Raw genomic sequence first — 23,811 nt, forward strand, 5'->3', positions numbered from 1 at the left:
CCTCCCAAAGTTTCTTCCTCCTGTTCACTTCAGTAGGGAGTTTTTCCTTGCCGCTGTCGCCTTGGCCTTGCTCACTGAGGGTTTAGGCACTGATCTCTGTAAAGCTGCTTTGAGACAATGTTTGATTGTAGGAAGTGCTATAAAACAAAGAAATAAATAAATAGATAAATAAAAATAAACTTGAACTTAATGCTAAACAATCATGCAAACCAAGAAAAAACTTGATAATTAACTGACTAGCAACAAAAACAAAAAAGAAAAAAAGAAAAAAAAACATGAACATGATTTAAGATGTGCCTTCCAGTTACATAACCTCATTAATTCGGCTTTTAAAACAGACGCTCCATTTACGCAGTAATTGTCTCTCATAAGGACAAGCAACAACACAAGTGTGACTAAACCACTTCGTCGTTCAGAAATCCAGTTGATAACTTTTGCTTGAAAATATCGTATTTGCTTAATCTTATTAAGCTTAACGTGAACAAAGTAAGTGACGTCTTATTTTATTTAATCTAATCTCAGTACTGGCATTATGCTGTTTAATGTTTACAGATATAGTTCATATCTCAGGTTTTACCGGCTGTTCGAATTCCAGCGAATGGATTGTTGTGTCCTTCCCTTCCCTGTGCTCTGAGGGAAGGCAGTCGTCTCTCTGATGTCTCTCTGACGTCTCTCTGACGTCTCAGCTGTCTCTCTGTCGTCTCAGCTGTCTAATCCTTACTCTGTCAGGTTTATTCCGTCACTTTCAGACAGATGCCGTGAAGGAGAGCTGCTAATCTATGACCACAACACTATAGAGAAAGCTTCCAGTCATTTCAATTCTTTCTCCTCTTCTGTCTCTCTCTCTCTCTCTCTCTCTCTCTCCATTTCTCTCTCTCTTTCTCTACTTCTGTCTTCCTCTCTGACTTTCCACCTCGCTTTCTTCCCCATATGTCTGTCTATCTGTCTCTCTCACTGGTGGAGTTATATTGATACATTTGGACTTGAGGCTATTAATCTGGTACTGAACTACAATGAAGGAAAAAAAAAAAAACTAGATAGCACAGCAAGAGGTCAATCAAAAAGCCTTTATCCCTTACTCTTATTCTCTGACCGTATATCTGCCTGCTGGACATTCAGTCAAAGACAGGCTGCCGGGACTGAAGGACTAATGCAGTTCAGCAGAGAGCAGATTCACACCGTGAATTTGATTAACGGGCAGGATCTCAGGCACACCCATCACTTACAGATATGACACTGAACTGCTATTGTGTCACTGCACTGAATAAATCAAGCATTCTGTTTTCCTAATCATTCTCCCAGGTTTAAGTTTGTTCAGACTCAAAAGGCAAACATGAGGTAATAGGTAACATGTACTCAGTAGAGTCAATGGAATGATTCATCACAATACTTGGCAGTCACGTCAATTAATGAGACATTACAGTGTCTAAAAAGTTTCTGTTTGATCGATTCCAGACAGGTATCCTTTGCTTAACGCTCTTATCTTAAAAGGACTAGTCAGTGGAGATACACTGGCATTATCAGAGCAGAAATACATCGCTGACTGACTCCAGGAATCTGCTTAGTTGAATAATCGAAAGTGCCTTTGATTTGCTGATTTATTAAAGTGTACGTGCGTTGTAGCTCCTGAAAAAAATCAAATAAAGAAATCTTGATCATGATGTCAACAGCAGTTGACTCCAATTAGTGAAGTGTGTGCTGTATCAGCTGCTGTCTAGATTATGCTGTCACAAGGGTTGCTGTGATCTTCATAATGTAAGAAGCTTTACTTTTAATGCTATTTAGAAATACATCAAACAACAGGGACCCTCATTCATGTAGTAAGATTTTTACCAGGCAGACAAAAAGATAAGATAAGATTAGATAAGATAAGGACAGTGCTCAGTTGAAGGAAGACAGATCTCCAGAGCTTTGTGAGGTGAAAGGAATCCTAGAACACTGCAGAGAGAGAGAGAGAATTCTAGAACATGCCTCATTAGAATCCGGTGGAATGTTTTGTAACAGTTTCCCAGTTTGCTGTCTAACTTTACCGAGTCTCTGAAAAAAAATGCTTACACCTAGAAGCCACACCAATGGTTCTTTCTGTTTATTTCTGTGTTTTTAATGTGGGAGGTGTTTTGGGATAGTCATAAGACACCATGTGTCCCTCTCATTTCTCTCCCTCCCCGGCCCCCCCCCCCCCCCCCCCCCTTTTTCTTTTCTCTGTCCAATGTTATTTTTGAACACTGAAGCAAGTGTGGGGCATAGACGTCCAGCCTCTGAGAAATCAGGTGGGAATGTTTGTGAGAGAACCACCCCTAGAGAAATGCAACACCACAGAGAGAGAGAGAGAGAGAGAGAGAGAGAGGGAGACAGGCCAAGCGAAGGGAGGTAAAGAGAGAGAAAAAGCGAAAGGAACATGGTGATGTGGGTGGACAACCAAAAAGACTGATAACACGCGCACATCAAAGCGAGAAACGCTGCAAAGGGTTTTCGAGCGCGGTGGCTGCCACAATCCGACGCCGTCGCTCTGTAAATTGGCTCCTCTACCTTCAAACACCGTAGGCCCGTCTGTTTGCCGGCAATTTCCTTATTTACCCCCCCCCCCCACCTTTGTTCTTTGTTGTTTTTTGTTTTCACAGACCTGTCTGTAACCAAATTGTCTAGTTCAGTAAAGTTATTTTGAGCTCTCTGCCTTTAAGAGTAGCTCTTATCTTTTCAGAGTTAATGGGTTTGTTTTGTTTCCTTTCGTATGATTATTAATAAGAGTAGTGGAAAGGTTAAGAAGAAGTGTCGTTTTTCTGTTTTTTAGCTTTTGACATTTTAGTAATCAACTGTTTCTCTGTGAATTTGTATTTTCATTTGAACATATTCAACACACACACACACACAAACACACACACAAACACACACACACAGCTGCATCTTCAAGAACACACCTGGATATGCACAAGTCTATATATAAGTAGATATGTGTTTTGTAAGATAGATTTGCTTGTAAGCAGGAATGGCAACCTAGCTGCTAACATTCAGTGAAAAAAAAAAAAAAAAAAGTCTATGAAAAAGACAAACTATCTTAGTGATTTGCTGAGAGGCACTTTTGTGCCAGATCTTGTTTTAAACAAGGAAAGAATGAAGAAACACTGAACGAATGAAGAGAAACAGATGGTGGGGGCCTCAGAAGCTCACCTCCGTGCCCGACGGGTTCTCTAAGTGTTCCTTGGCACTGAGTCAGCGGGACTCTTTAACGCAAGACTGTTGGCATTGCCTGAGTTTAATGCAGTCACTTAGTGAAGAAGTTCTGGGCACTGCCATGGGATTGCGGCAACAGGAACACACACACACACCCACACACACACACGTGTGCGGACACACACTCATACTCAAACACACAGACACACACACTGCACTCTAGCAGAGATAAACACATGCCCAAATACACACCCATACGAGTGCGGACACGCGCGCACACACACACACACACACACACACGTTTTCTCAAGGATCTCCCTTGAGTCAAAAAGGCACATGAAGTGGGACACAATGCCCAGAGGAGCTCATTGTGAGTTTTCCTGAGTATATGTAGGTCTGCTGAAAACTGCTGGTGGTGTCTTATCACATGAGAGAGAGAGAGAGAGAGAGAGATGGTGAAAGTGAGAGAGCTGGAGAGAGGGATAGAGAAAGAGGGAGAGAAATGTATGTATCTGATATACAGAGAGAGACCGACGTATGGGGAGACGAGAGAGAGAGAGAGAGAGAGAGATGTATAGAGTGAGAGACAGAGAGGGAGTGGGACAGAGGGAGAGAGAGACAGAAACAGAGAAAGAGAGTGAAGTATAACACAGTGCTTGATATAATACTGATAACATATTGATTTTTGGTTTGCTGGTGGTTTAAGGATATCTACACACACACACACACACACACACACACATAGTGCTAGTCACTTATCTGATATGGTGTTATTTTGGTCTTTTGCACAGGCATTCCAGTTATAAAAATAAATAAAACATGACATTTTAGGTGTTCGTGTGACAGAGCCAAAATATTCGTTTGGGTTATGGTCAAAAATGGAGATTCAAAGCAGTGCAAAAACAAGGGCAGAGCACGACGCAGACAGACATATGCATAACGCATAAAGATTTGTGATACTGAAACAAGAAAAAAGAAAAGAAGAAGAAGAAGAAGAAGAAGAAGAAGAGGAAGAAGAAGAGGAAGAGGAGGAAGAGGAAGAGGAAGAGGAAGAAGAGGAAGAAGAGGAGGAAGAAGAGGAAGAAGAAGAGGAAGAAGAGGAAGAAGAAGAAGAGGAGGAAGAAGAAGAGGAAGAAGAAGAAGATGATGACAGGGCTGTAATCCAAGTGCACACTGCCGAGGCGAGAGACTCCACAAGACCCTTAATAAGCCAAACCAGGTGTGTCTGCGTAGGGCTGAGAACTGCTCTGCCCTGCGGCAGTCCGAGAGGAAGACAGCCAGATCGCACACAGCGTGACACTGGGAGAACTGCAGCAGGTTTCTATTTAGTTATTTATTTATTTATTTATTTATTTTCTCGAGGTGTATGTCACATTACGCTTCGAAAAAAGAAAAAAAAAAAGAGATTTGAAATTTAGCTGAAGTCTTGGCTTTCGGTGCGGGGCTGTCGGCGTCAGCCGTTTTCCGAAGAGGCTGCGGATTATGTATCTCATGCAGTCGTAACATAAGCTGTTCTTTTCACAGACGGACCCCCATAGCAGCTAAGTCAGTGAGTTGAGTAATGCTCCTCTCGGAAACTTTTTGCACTTAAGTACCTTGACAGCTCCGGTCCACCTAATTGTCCTGGCACGCTCTCTCGTAAAGCCTTTGCAGACAGTCTTGATGGTGTTTCTGGAAGTGAAACGCACTGCAGCGGGGCAGCAGGAAGTTCAAAGCTTAAATTTCTGTAATGAAGTAATGAGATTTCAGAATTCCATGAAGCTGTAATAACAGTTACTCTGTTCCATCAAACAACAATGTTTGTCGCAAAATTACCTCAAAAACCATTACTGAAAGCAGCTCCTGCCTTCCATTACTTCACTGCTGCCGTGGCGATTCCAAAATGGAACTGAAAGTGCTGTTCGGGGTTCTAATTCCGAACTGAGTGTTTTTATCTGCTTCCTTCCAGCTATGATTATTCTATCTCACCCCCTCTCTGGTTGCGATAGGACAACGTGTGTAATTTTGAGAGAGAAAGGAACAGAGAGAGAGAGAGACAGAGAGAGTGAGAGAACGAGAGTGGGGAAAAGATGGACTGATTGGACTATTATTGTGGATGCCTTACTGTGTCTGCTAGTATGTATCATTAGAAAGTGAACAAGTACTGCTTGTTACACTAGCGACCCAGCTGAGCATAGTCATGAGAACATCTTATTCCTGGCACCTTGCGTACCTGTCGCTATGGTGACCGACCAGATGACCTCACGCGGACCTGTGATTTTTACCAGCTTGGGCCTAATTGAAGGAAATGGAAACCCACTTTGAGCGAATGGACCATGGTTCTTTTAGTCAAACCAAGTGAGTCTGAAAAAAGAATAACTCACGTGACAAGAGACACAATTAAACCAGACCAAAAAGCAGAAAGAAAAAAAACCCAGGGTGGTGGGGGGGGCAAGGGGGGGGGGTGCTTTTAGCGAGACGGATCCTCTAGGTGTTGACATATTGAGCACATTATTGTGGGCATTATCACCCGCTCTTTTATTTCTGCCAGTGCCGGTGTCTCACAGACGCTGTTTGCGTAGACACCCCAGCACGGTCGATTAGATCTTGTTCTCTCAAGTGACAGAAACTTTTACAGACATTTCCTGAGGACTGCTGGGACACACACCGAGAATGTAAACCAAGATGCCCCCCCCACCCCTTTTTTTATTAAAGAAAATATTGAAATATTGAAAGTATTTGTCCAGTACCAGCATAGCTTAAATGGCTTCCTATCCAGAGTTAGTCTCAAAGGGATACAAGTCCTTCTGAAGTACACCGACCAATCACTGATTAATACTGATCATGAAATCCATGCATCTAATGCTTCAATCGACACTTTTTGTACGAGTAATGGGCGAGTTGAGTTCTTTTGCTCTGGCCCCTCCCTCTTTATTGAAATGTCCAATCGCATGTGATCTTGTTTGCCCTCATCCCCCCCACCTCCCCTTCAGATGGCAGTTATCACAGTCAAAGAGAACGAGACTAGCACGATATTTCATCTGTCACATGTGAAGTCGATCATTCTTTTTTTTTTGGGTTTAAAAATGTAATGCATTTGTGAAAGAGAGAACCATGGTTCTCACTGCACAGGGACTTGACCATCAGTGGGAGAGAGTGGCCCTGGCCCACTCAGACGTTCAGAGAACACAGCCAAGTGTGTTAGTATGGACTCTGAGACTGAAACTGTGTGGGGTTACAGCCTACAGCTGGGACGTGAGCCACGAATCCAAGACATCGACAATTTTGGACCATGACCTATCCATTTATGCTTGCTGAGAACACCCCAATTATTTTTTATTTTTTAAATCTGACAAGCTCATTGATGTGTGTTTTTTTTTTTTTCTTAGTTAATTAACAAACAGGAGAGTGGCTTCAAAGCGCTTGTTTGTGTTTTCTGTGTGTATTGAGAATATATGGCATCATCCACTGCTACCGTGATGCTAAACCGTATCCTGTGATATTGTATGCGTAGTACTTGCACAGCTAACCTTGTCTACATGTCCTTTTATTTCCTCCCACAGCTGGCTGCACATTTGAGGAGGACTCCGATCCGACCCTGTGTGAATACAGACAGGGCCAAGAGGACGACTTTGATTGGCAGCTCGTGCGCACCTACAGCTGGCCGCACATGACCTCTGACCTTACGCGGGGTGAGTTTCAGAAAAGGGGCATCTTTCAAAGTGCCACCTGTTTCCCACGATCCTTTGCTCCCTGCCTTGCAGTTGGTGAGGGCTCTGGGGGGATGGGGACAGGGGATTGTAAATTTGAGACGGAGAAAACGTATCGGTGTCTCCGCCCCGGGGATGGAACTCGTAACCACTCGCATTCTGCTCCAGTTTTACAGGAACGAGATGGTTCTTGATGTGTTCCTCTTGTTTTTATCTGTTTTTATCCACCCCTGCTTCTTTTTTTCGTCACGGTCTTTCAAATGCAGCGCTTACAGTTCAGGTCAGAATGTTAGGGCCTCAGAATGGGTTTGAATTTGACTCTGTTGGCTTTATTTGCGTTCATGTGAAATAAACTCGCGATTCTTGGGGAATGGAGCTTGATCTTTGTGCACCAACCCTGCCCACCACCCTCCTTTTGACATAATTAACAAAGGGATGAGCTTGTGTTTTTGAGCAGTGGCAGTTCGTGGAAGAGGGGGATCATGCTGAATCGTTTCCGTTCTGCGTCCGGATTGCATTTTTTAAAAATTTGCTTCGTGCGTAATCTCTGCTCTGTCGCTTTGGGCCGTTCCTCTCTTTAGAGGGAAGAAGACTGTGTTTAAGAACTCTTGAGAATTGGTTGGGGTTCACAGAGGGTCAGGGCTGATTACATTACACAACAACTTCGCTGAAAGCAGCACAATAGTGAAAGCCCCCTCCTATCTCTTCAGCCCTTTATGAGGCCCACACACACACACACACACACACACACACACACACACAAACACAAAAAAACCATGAAGTGTGTCTTTTGTAGTGGCTAAACCGATGCTAATGGAAGATAAATACTTATCTGCGTGATGGTCCTTCAGTGTAAGTGCCTATTATATAGTTTACAGAAAGCCACAGTGCATTTATCGGCGTGCAAAGATGGCTTGTGGCTTGAACGAGCAGCGTGGTACTAGCGCCGATGAGGGCTGTCTTTTGTTCTCCAGCCTGGAAGCCAGGGAGTCCCATGTCGTCACTGTCAATGGAACCGCATACCCTTTTTTTTTTTTTTTTTTTTTAAGAGTTGCATTTTTTTTTCCTTTTCCAGTTTTTCAGGATTGAGTTACTCCTCGAACGTGCAGGGTACAGGATCCGATCCGATCTGATACGATCCGATCTTTCTTGTCGGCGCGGGCCTTATGGAGAAATTCCGTGGCATTTCCACCTGACATTTTTCGCAGATAGTGGATGTCCAACCAAGCAGTTATCTTCGCGGGTTAAATTCCTTCAGAACTACTAAAGAGACTCCAATTGAGACAACAGCTTAGTTTATCGGGTAACTCTGGGTCAATAGTATTGATTTGCTCAGCGGTATGGCAAGCATGTCAATGAGGCGAAATGGGCATTGAGAGAAGCAAAGCAACAGCACAAGGTCCAACACAGAAGACCGACCGCCACTGTTCTTCTAGTCTCCCTCATTAGACAACAGGTTGCTCTCCTGCATACCAAATCAAGGCCCGAGATAGCGCTGTTTAGCACTGGAGTTTACAAACCTCTCCTCAGCGTGAGGGATTCGTATGCTCTAGTGTAGACCGGCTGGACCTGAAAGAGCTAATGGACAGTTGTTTTTGATGTCTCTAATTTCAGAAAAATGTGTGTGTGTGCGTGTGTTTGTGTGTGTGTGTGGGGGGGGTCCTTTTCTTTTACCGAGCTGCTAAATGGTGATGACTCTGTCGCTTTCGCTGGAGTCAGGGCATTAAATTTGACCTCGTCGCGAGTCAGAGATGTGTTCGGAACAAACAGCGGGGCGCAGAGAGAGAACCGGCTGTGCCGGTTGTCATAAACACTTAGTGGTTTACCGTTGTCTTTCATGGTCTAGTCTTTGGGTGGCTCTCACTCTACCATGCTAACTCTTCCATAAACTCCTCAGAAACTACTCAGTCCACAAAGCAATGGCGCACTGGCCAGTTCATTACAACTCCCCCATCCGCACAGACTGATTTTTTTTTTTTTTTAATCCTACCAGTCAGCTAATCACGAAACTCTTTTTATGAGTGGATGTGAGTGTGGAATGGAGGCGATATCTGGCGAGGCCCGGTGTCCCTATGGGCTGGACTCGGGAAAACACTGCTGTGAACGTGTGTGTGTGTGTCTCTAAGTGTAGATAATAAAGGGCTCTCTAGAACAGGCTCTCTTAATGAAGTAAATGCAAACACTCAGAATGAGTATGGAAACTGACTGTCAACGCGGGGCACGACTTCTAATGAGCTGGTAAATGAAAGCAGTCTTGAAGGCGTTCTTTTTGCCATTACGTTAAATGAGCAGTTTCGACGATAAAAGCAAACAAACAAACAAATAAATGAATGAATTAATTCATTGATGTTTGCCTGGCCCCCATCCCCCCCCCCGCCCCAAAAAAGCATCTGAGGTACAAAAAAAGACATTGAGGTTATGACGAGCACATATATTAAAAATTCTGTATGTATATATGTATACATAAATGGATCATATTACAATAATGTGAACACACAGATTTGATGAAACAAATGTCTGAAATGGAGTGGAACAAACACAGTGACACCTTTAACTTTCCTTGAACTAAGGAACAGCTCACCACAAAAACTTCATGGCACGAACAAGTGAGAGAGAGAGAGAGAGAGAGAGAGAGAGAGAGAGAACCAAACTGATCTCTCAGGGTAAAGCATGTAGTCATTCAGTGGTTATTCACGGCTTAATGATCCTGAAGCTCCAAAGCCATACCTTCCTCTGGAGTCTCAGCAGGGATTGGAACAGGCTGGCGGAGGAGTCACGCGTTCCCCTCGGCGAAGAATGCCCCTCGCACATCGCCGCCTTTGATGATCATACAAAAAAAAAAAAAAAATCTAAGTAGCATTGGCGAAATGGCTCTTTGCATTTAAATGACACATTAACACAGGCCGATTTCCTCCTTTTTCCCCGACGTGATTGGCTCTCGCTCATTGGCTCACGTGTGGGCGGGCTGCAGTGTCTTTGATGTGGAGGTGTAACAAGACAGCTGCTTGGCTCTTTTCCTCCTTGCTTTGCTTTTCAGGGGAAAAAAAAAAAAAAGCAAAACAAAACAAAAAAAAAAAAAAAACAAAACTTGGTACCGTGTTGCTTTGGATGCTTTTGGATTAGCAGACTCAGAACAAGAACCTGATAAGGTTAGGGGTTCATTTAACTGCATGTCTAAACACTTGTGAGGAAACTAGCTTGTTTTATTTGTCACGTGAGCATAGAATTTGAAGAAAGCAATGCAAAGTTAGCATTTTTTCAACTCAAAATGAACGTTTTCTTTTGTCTGATGTACAACGTTAGCTCAGAGGTGAGTCCATGCCGAAATCAGATACCACACGTTTTCGCTCCTTTTCCTAGCTGTGTCAAGTTTTTCAGCTTAACTGAAAGAGTTTCACCTGTTAAAATATTCCCCGTTAGCAAAAAGTCAAATCCAGCCATGTATGATTTCTCTTCTAATCTAATCTCCAAAAAAACCCAGAGTAGCCTAGTTTAGTTAGATGTTGAGCCAATTAAACTTATCTTAGTAGCATCAGGAGACCAGAAATAACCTGCGAGTCTGAAATAGTGAGGCCCTTTGAAAAAAAAAAAAAAAATCTTATTCAGGACATTTCCAAGGGATTTTACATTGTCTCCTGGAGACAGGAGTTCGTGCTAGCAGTTAACAGTTTGTCTGATATCTTGAAGAACAATCCAAAAAAAGTTGAGGGAGATTTCAGTGAAGGGGAAACTTGACTTATCAGTCTCAAAGGAAAACTTTCGGCTTTCAACATCACCCAAAGGGCAATATATATCTGAGCTGCACGAGTAAGCCCTAATTAAACAGGAGGGCCAGAGCGTGAACTGAAAAAAGGAGGAAATGGAAAAAAGGAAGAGATAAGGTGAATGAGGGATGACTTGGAGGTTCAGTCGGGGGTGTCCCAAACGCCCTGAAAGATTCAGGAGCGATACGGAACGAGAAGAGAAGAGAAGAGAGAGGACATTCTCTTTTGAGTCTTTTGAAAAGTTAATATGATTTGAGACCTGTGAGGAGACTCAGCCCTAATATGGCTGACATAACCAAAGATGGAGTGGGGGCGAAGAAGAGAGAGAGAGAGAGAGAGAGAGAGAGAGAGAAAAAGAGGGCTACTTAGATCTCATGAGGAAATTTTGAAGATTTTGACCGATCTGATCCACACCCCACTGGTATTACTGGACAGTGATGCAGTTACAGGCCAAGGCAAACCAACAGATACACATGTAAGCAATAAAAAGAAAAGACTATTGACAAATACCTGTATATAATCATATATATATATATATATATATATATATATACACACACACACATATACATATACATACACACTCAGTCATGTATGTGTGTGTGTTTGAGTGTGTGGTGTGTAGTAAGAGATATCATTAAATGAGTAATGTATCATAACAAAGATATTGTTAAATTTTATACATATGTACAATTTCTGTGCTATAATGTAATACATTACTCATTTAATGATATTTAATGATATCTCTTGGTTACTACATACACACACACACACACACACACACGCACATTGACACGCACACTCTCTCTCTCACACACACACACACACACACACACACACACACACACACACACACGACCTCTTCATGAGGTCTGCCAACCTTATAGGTACACTCTATAGGTGTGCAGTTATAGACTGGAGCCCATCTGTTGCCATGTCAACCACCCTCTGCCCTGTTCATCAGTGTTCAGTTTCTGACCACAGGACTGCCGTTGACTGGATATTATTTGGGTGGCAGATCGTTCTAAACACAACGTTACTACCAGCGGCGTGGTAGTAACACGACAGTGGATGTCACACTGCTAAGACTGTATCAGATCTGGCAGTGTTGCTGGGTTCTTTTGACACACATAAGTGTCACTGCCGCATTGAAATGTGGGTTTTCCCCCCCAAAAATATCCAGCCAACAGCGGCCCTATGGCTAGAAACCGAACGGACCAAAGGGCTAGAGGACGGCTAACACAAACTGTCAGTGGAATCAGATGGACCATAGTCTCTAACTGTACACCAACAAGGTAGATCTGCAAGATAGGCGTTTCTAATTGGCTGGTGAGTATATATGTGTATGTTTGTGTGTGTATGTATGTATATAAATACTATATACACACACACACACACACACACACACACACACATATGAACATGTATATGTGTGTGTGTGTGTTCAGCACTTTTGAATTGTAGCACTTTTGAATTGTAGCACTTTTGTAGCACTTTTCTACAAAGAGGCACTTTCCCTTTATGAAAAGATCGCTCTAATTTGAATCCAGTAATCTCAGGCACCCAACAGGGCTTAAATGTCAAGAAACTCAACTATTGAAAAGGCAGCAGCTTCTGTAATGACACCTTGACAAAGCATGGATTCAGATTGAAAACCTACCTAGCACGAACAAAGTTTTTCCCCCTCAACCGTTCTGAGCTGAACAACATTTTTTTTTTCTGCCTCTCTTCTGGTCTTATATCATCAGATGCCATAATGCAGGTAATACACACTTTGTCTTGAGGCAGAAGTGCCCATAGAGGTCTCTGTAAGACCTAGTTGATGTCTTTACCATTAAAGTCCTTTAGTTCTTAAAGAGCTTCTCTTTAAGAGGTCATGTGCTTTGAGTATATTAGCTGTATGGTGGCTAACGCCGTCCTTTCTCCGTATTGACTTTAAAATAGGGAAAAAAAATTCCGTCTGCGGTAATAAGTAGAGTCGTAATCAATCATGGGATTTGGCTAATAGGTATCTGAAGTATTTGAGTGGCGAGGTTCTGTTCCACGTATCTTCACTGCACACTTTCCTTGTTACCTTGTTCTCTTAATTAACAGGATGAAGACTCATTCATGTGATATTGCTTCAAAACACACACACACACACACACACGCACACACACACACACACACACACACACACACTCTCTGGGTCAGCTCACGGTTTTATTAACTTGAGTAGAAAGGTTAAAAGAGCCACGTAAGAGTATCGGGAAAGGCCAAGTCATCCGTTTGCTTCAAATGCATCTGTATTTGGCGCCTTTAACTGGTTACCCGAGTAGACACTGAATACAAAGCTCTCCTTCTGCTTTGAAGGCAAACATACTTGACCGGACATTTTGGATTGTTTCACAATCCAGCTGCGTCTTCTTTACAACACCGTTTATGACACAAAACGCTGCAGTGGTCATGGCCTTTATCAGTAGCACGCCTTAGATGTAGCCTTTGCTGTCTTCAGAACACACGCAAGAAGCAAAACTTTCTTTAATAACTTATCTAATGTCAAAAAGAGCCTTTGCTGATATGGTAATATTCAACACTGCTCTGTAATTAACTGTCACTTTAATGACAGGGTCAGACAAGCAGACAGACAGACTGAGGATTCAGGTTGGGGCTAAAAACGGACCCGCGGTTTCCGTGTCGGTTTCCGTGCCGGGAGACTCTTGCACCAATCACACGGCTGCGTCCGTGATGAGTCAGCCCCATTGAGATGGCAGACCTGCGCCTGCCAGTTTGCTCTCCCCTCCCCTGTGATTGACGCAGAACTGTCATTAGGATGAAGGGTAATTGAGTTGTTGCCATGGAGACATAAGTGCTTCCAAAAAAGCCCCCCCAAAAAAAAAGAAAAAAAAGAAATTAGACTGATTCATATGGCTAATTTGGGAATTCCCAATGGCTTCTCTCCAAGAAGAACTCTCAGAGTACATTAAAGGTGTCAGTAGAAAAAAAAAATCAGTATTACTTATTAGCACTGCTGGAGTTTGTTCAGCAAGAGAGAGCATGTCTGTCGTTTGGCCGTTGCCTTCAATTGTCTGTCTCTGAGAGACCACACAGATGCACAAAAGACATTAAAAAAAGCACTCTCTCTCTCTCTCTCCCCCTCCCTGAACTGACATAAAGAAGTCTCCACTCTCATTACAGTCATTCCCATCCACCTTAGCTATATATATATATATATATATAAAATAAAAGGGATTCGTTACTTGTTTATGCAGAACCTGAGAGAGAATTATTATATCTGCAACCGAACACACACACGCACACATAAAATCTGAACCTCAGTTTGTCAGGAACAGTAACTCATCCAGAGTATGCAGGAGATGTAAATTTAGATGCTATCTCTGCAGGGTGTCAGAATCCCTCTGTAATGGATTTAAAGGTGGGGAACTCCTTTTCTTTCTCTCTGCTTTAACCGCACCTCCGTCGTGCGCGGTGCACCGTCACGGTAATGATATATCTGTGCCGGGGCTGCGTGGACACATTTGCATATAACGAGAATGATAACTAATGTAATGATAAAAGCCGCGGGCCACGGAAAATGGATTACAATACGAAGCAGGCAGGTTGAGTAATATTCCAGACCGGGTCAAATTAGTCAGCTTAATGCCAAACAGAATTACGGATCAAAAAACATCGTCATTACCCAGTTCCGCAACCACAGCCCATTTTGTGGGTCAAGGCTACTCAGCGTTCACCGCAGACGAACACAGTGAAATATGAACATAGTGGACACCAAGAGTCACTGCTTAGCATCCAGCCTGTTCCTCTGCTAAGATTTAGAAAGATTCAACATATTTAGAGCACCGTGTTTTGCTGTGTTGTCTTATTATTTCAGAAACTAAAGATTCTGTTGTTTTGTCAATTACAGCAAGATACAAACGGTTCCCAAATCTTTTTTTTTTTTTGAAGCGTTCTGTAATCTGCACACTGTAGATGAATTACCTTGTGGCAATGTTACCAGTCAAAGGCATAGTAATTATGATTCTAATCATTAGCACAAAGAATGATTAAAAAGCACGATGACACAAAAAAACAATGCCTTTAAAGTGGTGGGAGTGGCAGTGGTGGTGATGTGTGTGTGTGTGTGTGTGTGTGTGTTTATTTTGGTTTGGGGGGGAAACTGGTGTTAATATTAGTCATGCATCCAAATTTAAAACAAACCAGACACTCTTAATGAGGATTGCAAAGAGGTGTAATGAAGAAGTGTTTTTTTGTTTTTTGTTTTTGTTTTTGTTTTTTTTGTTTGGGGAAATGACTGCTTTACAGTTTTCAATTGCATGTCATGGTTCGCTGAGTCTTTTGAATTTGACATTGTTTTTTGACTATTTGGAGACGCCCTGGGATGGGGGGGGGGGGCGGTGCAGTGAGGGGGTGACTTTGAGCCAGGACAGGGTGATCATACACACAGACGTATTTGTTTATGGCTTTTGATTTTTTTTTGAAGGACTCGTCACAGCCATTACGTTTGGGTCCAAACGACAGTAATTTACAACCAACGACTTTTTGAGCATCAAATAAGTGATGACAGCAGAGGCCCGAACCCATAGACCTCTCAGCCTTTATTTGTTTTTTCTCTTTTTCTCGCTCTCTCTCTCTCTCTCTCTCTCTTTTTTTTTTTAACTGTGACACCGATTTTAAACCACAATGAGTGTTGTAATTACTTCAGTCAGAGTAAAAGATGAGAAAGAGACTTTGGAGACTTTTTTTTTTTCCTCCTGCAATTCTTTTTCTCCACTGCTGCAGCCGGTAATTAGCAGTTCTGAACTGCCATATAATTCATCAACAATGCTTATAAATAGTGCTCCTCTGGCAGATGAGAGCATCTGTTTATTAGGAACGATTATGGCCCCTAATGAGCGCTGTTTTTTTTTTTTTTTCCCCCCTACCGCTGAAAAGAAAGATCTGATTTCTAATATATTTCCAAACCAAACCAAAGCAAAACAAAACATTAAAAAAAAAAAAAAGAAAGAAAAAAAATGAACAGTGAATTCAAGTGTTCTGCGATTCAGATATGCGTTGCCTCAAACGCGAGAGCATTGCATTGTTGTTGTTGTATGCCTGTGTGTTCTTTGGACACAACCAGCAGTAGGAGGCAGTTATTGTTCTGTGGCGACGTTGGGCGCTTGTGCTTATTCATTTCTGTTTTAAAAAAGGTATCCGGTTCTTTCACACACACACTTATCCATGCTGAGGCACACACACAAACACACACACACACACACACACACACACACACAGAGTGGGGAACAGACGTGTAGTTTTTTTCTCTTTCCAGGTGTTTTATCATGTAGATTGAGGAATGAATAGCTAACCGAATCCTTTTGTACAGAGGAAAAAAAAAAACAGTAGTTGTTTATGACGTGAAGTTTGCTTTTGTGCGGTTTAAATGTGTCATTCACTGACACCAAGAGGCTTTTGGCTGAGGCTAGTCTTACACACCCAAGACAGACTTAATTCTCTCCTTCTCTCTTATGGTGCTTTATGCTGTCTCGACTGGTTCTGTAGCAGAACTTTCTGTCTTATGGGTCGTGGGTTGTGGACCCTTGCGTTGAACAGAAGAGTTGTGAGAATCTGATGGAAGAGGAGAAAGGTGTGTTGCATAGAGACCTGACAGTCACAGAAACAGCATCTCCACAGATGTAACCCCACTAAGAGTTCGACTTTGCCATGACATTAGCGTGGAGCAAAGGCTTATGGGAAGATCTTGTGAAGTCTGAGAAAGAATCGAATACAAAGAACTCATGGGACCTTTTCATAATTAAAGAAAAAAAAATAGTTTTTCTCTTCTTTTTTTTCAGGTTACTCCATCTCTCTTAGAGTTGTTTCTTGAAAGAAACTGGCTTTAATCTTCGTGTTTTTCATACAGCAAAATGAGATCACATCACTGCCTCCCAAAGTCTTAATGTTGAGAGGCCAATCTCGCCATTCTGCCTGGGAACTAATCTTTGACAGACAACCAAGACAAAGGCTCCCCTGCTAGTTTGCTGATTGGATGAAGCTTCAATCCTACTTCTTCCTAACAATCCAATTAAAAACAGACAAGACAGTTTGTTACAGCAATTATCTGATACACAGCTCTCGAAAATGCACAGGAAAATGAGGCTCGTTTGAATACTTAGCGTCATATTTTGACAGACCCGTTTGTGATAATTACACCTTTTCTCTGGCAGAAGACGCTGCAGCTAAGAAGCTTGAGGGGAAAAAAAAAATATAGTGATAGAAATAAGAAAAAAAAATGTTTTTTTTTCTTGGAACAGCTGTTTAAGACTTAATTTATGGGTATAGACTTCAATCCCGAAAAGTTTAGATATCACCAAAAAAAAAAAAAAAAAAAAAGTCTGACAAGTCATTTCCTTAAACATAATAAATACTGGAGCTCATAAATATAAATGGGAACCCGGTCTGTCTGTGAAATTACTCTTCGCTAAAAAAAAAATTCTTTAAAAATTCCAGTTCTGAGTGGAGAGCTCACAGTGCGTGGTTAATTTTCAAACGTGTATCTCTCCGACGTTTGCGGCTCAGAACTCTCATGTAGATCAGCTGGTTTGTCTCTGCAGTCACCACACATCTCATACACCTGACCCAACATCTTTTGGAGCTGTATTTTCAAACCTCAAAAAAACAAAAAACAAAACAAAAACTTAGTAGATGAGGTAACACAATAGGAGCTATTGATCATCCCGCAGGAGTGGAGAGGTGTAAGGGAGACATGTCTAGCTGTGTAATTGCTGTGATAATTCAAAACATAAAGGGGTGCTGGACTTGCCTCACTCACGTTGAAGTTCAGGATGCTAATTAGATTAAGGTTGCACCACAGCAGTGGCTAATTTTGTACCTGTTAGCTCTAACGCAGATGGATTACTGTGTGCTCAGAATCGACCTTTTGGTAACTTGTAACGCTTTTAATTTTGCGTTTTTGTTTTTTTTTGCATCCTTTTGGTGTGTATGAGACAGAAAGAGAGAGACATTTTTCTTAAAGTGAATCAGGAGCATACAGAGAAGGAGAGAATGGACTAAAAAAACCCAGAACAGATCAAAGCAACCTTTGGGATATGTATTCTGTGTATTTGTCTCATTGAGAATTTAATGTAAAGTTGTTTTTGTTTTCTTGGTTTGGGGTGGGGGGGTGTTGGGGAGGGTGGGTTGGGCACCACTTTTAATTTGGCTGTAACAACGACAACAAAAAAACATTACTTGTACAATTTTCCCATCCTGATCTTTGAAGGTGTCCGCCTGAAGCAACTCGATGCGAGATGAAACATGTAGAAACATTGGCTGATAATGTCTCGCAATAACTCTCGTGTCACACACTCTCTGTTACGTGGCATTTCCCCGAAAAAAAACATTTATGCGAAACTATTTTCAGAAAATTGAAAAGTGAAAGAAAAAAAAAAAAAGTTGTCATTTGCAGTGACTGGTAGGCATAAGAGTTTTTCAACTGGACATCTGGGCTGCTGTCAACTTTTAATTTGTCCCGTTCGTGTGAGGCTCTCGAGATGCGCCTTCCGTCACTGGAGCGGTCAGCCTGGCAGGTGAAATCAGAAGTGTTCTGCAGATGTCCAGCGAATTTTGCTCTGAGCGGAGTTTGCTCTCTGGATGACTCAGCTAAATATATAACACATTCATATTAGATGTCACCGTCTATTGCATATCTACATGTTCAGTTTGGAAACACATTCTAACCATGGCATAATCATAATCACAGATTCTAACTGTTGCGTAATAATGGTCACCAGTTCTAACTGTTGTGTAACAATGGTCACAGATTCTAACAATTGCTTTATAATGGTCACAGTTTCTAACTACTGTGTAATAATAGTTTCAGATTCTAACTACTGCATAATAATAGTCACACATTCTAACTACTGGGTAATAATAGTCATGCATTCTAACTATTGGGTAATAATAGTCACAGATTCTAAGTATTGCGTAATGACACACAGTGCATTAACCTGTTTACGGTGTGTGTGACGACCAGCTCATTAATTCACAGCACTGGCATAACAGAATAACCATATTGTATAGCCCTGGTACTGGCCCGGAGGTTATGGTACGTTGGTAGAGGATAAAAATGACATTATCAGAGGCAAACCACGGTAGGAATGCAGTAGTAATAAGAGAATCGGACTGTTTAAGTGGAAAGGTCTGTTTGGCTGATTTTCGCCCAAGCAAGACATTTAACCTCAAGGTCATTCTACAATCACATGATCACATGATATAACCCAGGAAGTGACAACCGTAAGTCACCCAGGATAAGACCGTCATCGAAATGACTGTATTATAAATGAATAAATCCCACCAAGTTGTGAGTGCGAGTTCCTGTTGAAGTTTTCGAGCTTTTTTTGGGGGGGGGCGGGGGGGGGGGGGGGGGTGTTATTTCAGATTAATTCCGTACTGTGTCACCCTGATTTGCTCTCTTTTTATTTATTTTTTTTTCCTTACTCATCTGGCGCTGAAATGACTTTTTGCTCTCATATCGGAGACCCACACAACAGGCCGCGCCGCCCTCCATTCAGTACAGACAAAGCTGCTCTTGTCTGGCCCGATGACAAATTTGTTTACCTCCGGGTCAGACGGTGTTGTGTGAAGCTAATAGGATAGTGGCACGACGCATTGTTTGGCGACAAAGAGGTACTGGTTGTTTCAGTCGCACGTAAGGCAATTTGACTGAATTAGGCTTCGCTGTGGAACACTGAGGTGATACTTGTCAGGAGGAGGCCTGAGTTCACTAACATTCATGTTTATTTTTCCCCCTCCATCAATGATTTCTCCTTCTCCTTCTTCTTCCTCAACTTCCTTATCATCATCATGATCTTTTTCTTATTTGTCCTCTTCTTCTGTGTAGTCTTCCACCCCCAACACACACACACACACACACACATGCACACAGACACACGCACACACACACGCACCCCCCACCCGCCCCTGCTGCCACCTTAAGCCACTGTTCTCTGTCTCCTATAACAAAATTGGAAGCTTGCAGGATTTAGCAACATAAAAAATGTTGGATCTGTTTAAAGACCTGACAGACTCAACAGATAAGGTAGACTTGGGGTGCTGGGGGGGGGGCGGGGGAGGATGGATGGAAACACGGTAAATATCAGGAGGTTGAGAGAAACACTCTTGATGTGGCATACCTCCGTGGGAACCGAGAAATGTCACCGTTTGCCCTTCTTTTTTCTTTCTCAAGCAGGCAAAACAGTTTTCTTTTTTGTTGTTGTTGTTTCTCTCTCTCTCTCTCTCTCTCTCTCTCTCTCTCTCCAGTGCCTGCGCTTTGCAGAGGGAGACGCTTGCAGTGCAAATGGAAGGCTTTGTTGAGAGGAGTGTGAACTCACAGATAATTTAAAGCATTTATCTGACTATTTTTTTCTCTTTTTTTCCTCCCTGACTGGTAACTGATCCTCATCTCCTCATCTCTGCCTGAGAAACGGATCCACGTCTGTGTCCTTGCTGACATCTGTTTCATTATTCAGTGAAACCAATTGTACTTTTAATGAACACACATCAGACAAAAAAACACGCGCTCGCACACACACACACACACTCACACTCGATTAAGACAGTTGTGAGTAAACAAAACATTTGAGTTGTATAAATGATTATGCTCAAGGTCGCTGGTGTTTCAAACGAATGAATTTGGTCAGCGGTAAACGCTAAACCACCGAGCTCAGACTGGGTCCCTCTTGGACGAGTTCTGCACTTCTCATCGCGTGGAGAGCTTTCCGAAGGTTCACGCCTTCACGAGATCACTACCAGAGTCTTGTGAGCCCGCGTCACTTGTACCGCGGGTTAAACTTTCAGAGGCATCTCAAACCCACTCAACACAGAGAGAGAGAGAGAGAGAGAGAGAGAGAGAGACAGTGGGGGTGGGGAGCAGGCAAACACCCACACACATTCACACACTCTTGAATTAATCCTCCTTCAGGACTTCCAGAGTTGGGCAGATAATATGACCGGCAGTTGGTGCTCCCACAGTGCAGCGCTAATGCAGAACTCTCACGCACACACACACACACACACACACACACACACACACACACACACACACACACACACACACATCCTAAGCTGGGTCAGTGTCTTCCCTTTTGGATCTTACAGCCTTGCGTTTCCATACGAAGACTGAGCGTACCCTGACTAAAACATCCAGTGGACCGTAGCCTCTGAAACTCTGAGGAGCTCCATGTAACTGCAGCTTGGCTCCGTTCTCTGGGCCTGTGTCACTGTCGTATGTTTGAATGCCGTCATGAACTTGCCTACGCTGATCTCGACCCTGGCCAATGACGCCAGCGTGTCATTCTTTTTTACTGCAAGCATGACCAGAGATTATTTTGGTGGTGGTGGTGGGGGGTGGGGGGTGGGGGGGTGGGGGTGGGGGGGGGGCAAAAATAAACCTAAAACATCACTGTTAAAAAAAGCACTGTTTTTCTCTGCACATGTGAAAAGAGAATGTTAATAAGGACGGGGATGTTAATGTTAATGATAATAAAATGTGCATTTTGAGTTCGACCTTGTTGTGCAGATGTCCTTGGCTCTGTGCGGCTCCAGTTAAAGCACAAATAAACAAATAAATAAATAAATAAATAAAATCTAAACGATGTACCTTTAAATGACTGGTATGTGTCATTATATAAAGGCATTATTTTGTAATTAAATACTTCAATTTGGTCTCAGAGTCGTTGTAAAAGCCTGCAGCAGCTATTTGGGGGGTCTTAAAAGTGGGACAAGGATTTGAAAAAAAAAAAAAAAAGTTAAGTATTTAAGCTGCCCAACAGGGCGTATGGAATGTACCCTTCGCATGTTGCGAATCGAATCTGTCACATTTCAGGTGATTATACAAATTCAATATCACTGGATGTGAACCCGTAACAAGCAATGACGGTTTGAAGGGCTGTAGCACACAGGTGCAACCCTGGAGATGAACAAGGAGAGTGTTTCATGCACACTGTACGCTTTGAACACAATTTATTTGTAATGTATACTTTTGTTCGGTTCATATGGTCACATGCTGGTGTTCCAGACAAGTATGCTCCTTTTCATTGGCTGATATGGTGATTTGACTTACAGATGTGTTGTGAAACACTGTTCCGTAATGTGTAGTGAGGAGAACCTCATTGTTAGGTTTGCAGTGCGACGCAATTTTCCCATCTCGTATATAGAGAACTTAGGCGTTGACTCTTGATAGGCAAATAAAAAAAAAAAAGACCGCAAAACAAAACAAAAAAACAAAAAAACATATTTTACCCACTAATGGAATTTAAAGCTGAGAGGATTTTTCACTCTAGAATGTTCTATTCCTGTAAGCCCTAACTCAGTCCATTAGGAAAGCTTTGAGTAAAACACACTCTAAATTTTAACGGAGTGTCTCTCCGAACTCAATTGGCCCCGGCCCTTTCGGTCCGTCCATTTTCTGAGACTTCATTACTGGAATTTCAGGGAATTGGGTATGAAACTGTTGCTGGAGGCCACCCCCCCCCTCTGTTTTACCACCCACTCTGATGGGAGAGAGAGATAAAAGAGGGATTTATGTTCCCAAACAGACGGATAATTAACCAGAAAAGGGAGAGGGGGAAGCGTAATGTAGTTTCTCTGAAGCCCCTAACCTTCCTAACCCCGCAAACAGAGAGGCCCGCGCCACTTCAAAGCTGCCACCATCAGTGCTTGTCATGAACGACAGAGAGAACATCTCTCTCTCTCTCTCTTTCTCTCTCTCACTTACTCTGTCCTTCGCTCTGGCTTTCCGACGCACGAGCGCTATCTTAATTAAAAGCACCAGGCTGTGCGGTCGGGATCAAACGCTCATCGTTCTCTAGCTTGTAACGGCGGCCGGTCTCTCGGAAAAAGACCGTAGCCCTCGACTTTCGGGCTGCATCTCCAGCCTCGGATGAAACTTAAGCGCTCTACCCCCCTCAGGAAAAGGGGAAAGGGACTCGGATTCCGTAAAGATTTGAAATCGGTGTGAACTGGAGGATCTGAGGGTAGAGTTGAAGGCGGCTGAAAGAGCATGAGGGGTTTTTAAGTATGGAAAATTACACTGTCCCAGTTTTAGCCTCGGGAAACGTTGGTCGTTTTATCCTGAGTGCTTGGCCGCTGAAGTATGAGACGAGGGTGGGGGGTGGGGGGTGGTGGGGGGGGGGGGGGGGGGTTGGGGGCGAGGCATATTGAAAATAGATATTACTATCTCACTTCTCTCTCTATGTCTCCATCTTTCCATCCATCCATCTGTCAAACCAATGGCAAATGCCGCTCTTTCTCTATTTTTCTCTCTTTCTATCTCCATTCTCTGTTCAAGGTGTGTGTGAAGTGGCGTAGTGTGGGGTGAATTGGGAGAAACGCGTGTAATGATTGATGACACTGTTTCACACCGGAATCCCTTCACGGATGTGCCAGAAACTGTGTCAGAAACTCCCTTAACGATGTTATCACTGTTCTGAGACCAGCCTGATGGTCCCCAAACCAGTTGCACATAGGTTTTAATGTTATGCTTGTATGTGTGTGTGTGTGTGTGTGCGCGCGCGTGTGTGTGTAAAGGAGAGAGAGAGAGAGAGAGAGAGAGAGAGTTGAGTAAAAGATTGATTGAGAACGTCACTTTCCCTCTCAGGGAAAGATCTCTCTCTCGTTTGGGTGTTCATTTCACCTGTTCTCCAGATACATCCTCATTAAAGTATCATGCATGTTTACATTCTAGATCTTCTTTTCCTCTGAACACGACCTGACTCCGGGTTCCTCTCCCTGGACTGGAGAACACCGTGTGTCTGTCCGTTTAGCTCTGGATGGTAAAATATTCAGTTTATCTCGTCACTGCTGGCTTTCTTTTGAAGCAAAAACAAGATTTTCACTCTGCGCCTTTTTTTTTTTCTTTTAAATAATAATAAAGGTCAGAACAGCAAATACATTGACTTAAAGACAAAAGAAATTGGTTGAGGATGAAAAAAAAAGAGGAATAGTAAACACTGTTTGCTACAAACAGGTCAGTCATTTACTGCAATGTACTGTTTGTAAAGTCTAATTTTCTGAGATGCATGCCCGTGTGTGTGTGTGTGTGTGTGTGTGTGTGTGTTTTGAAGTAAGAGCTATGATGTTTTTTGTTGTTTTTGTTGACTGACATGCATGTATTATGTATGAGAGCATCTGAACACATGCGAGTGTAT

The 23,811-nt window shown here is 42.7% G+C and overlaps 1 protein-coding gene across 1 annotated transcript in view; it reads left to right on the forward strand.

Moving 5' to 3' along the window:
* The first annotated feature begins 3,522 nt into the window (after window positions 1-3,522).
* The window catches only part of ptprua (protein tyrosine phosphatase receptor type Ua), a 139,664-nt gene continuing 119,375 nt past the window's right edge, over window positions 3,523-23,811 (forward strand). The window contains exons 1-4 of the mRNA XM_030789339.1: window positions 3,523-3,541; window positions 4,433-4,488; window positions 4,764-4,837; window positions 6,706-6,842. Of these exons, the coding sequence (XP_030645199.1) occupies window positions 3,523-3,541; window positions 4,433-4,488; window positions 4,764-4,837; window positions 6,706-6,842 (286 nt within the window). The remainder of the gene's footprint in view (window positions 3,542-4,432; window positions 4,489-4,763; window positions 4,838-6,705; window positions 6,843-23,811) is intronic.

The sequence above is a fragment of the Chanos chanos genome, chromosome 12 (genome assembly GCF_902362185.1).
Source record: "Chanos chanos chromosome 12, fChaCha1.1, whole genome shotgun sequence".
Taxonomy (NCBI): Eukaryota; Metazoa; Chordata; class Actinopteri; order Gonorynchiformes; family Chanidae; genus Chanos; species Chanos chanos.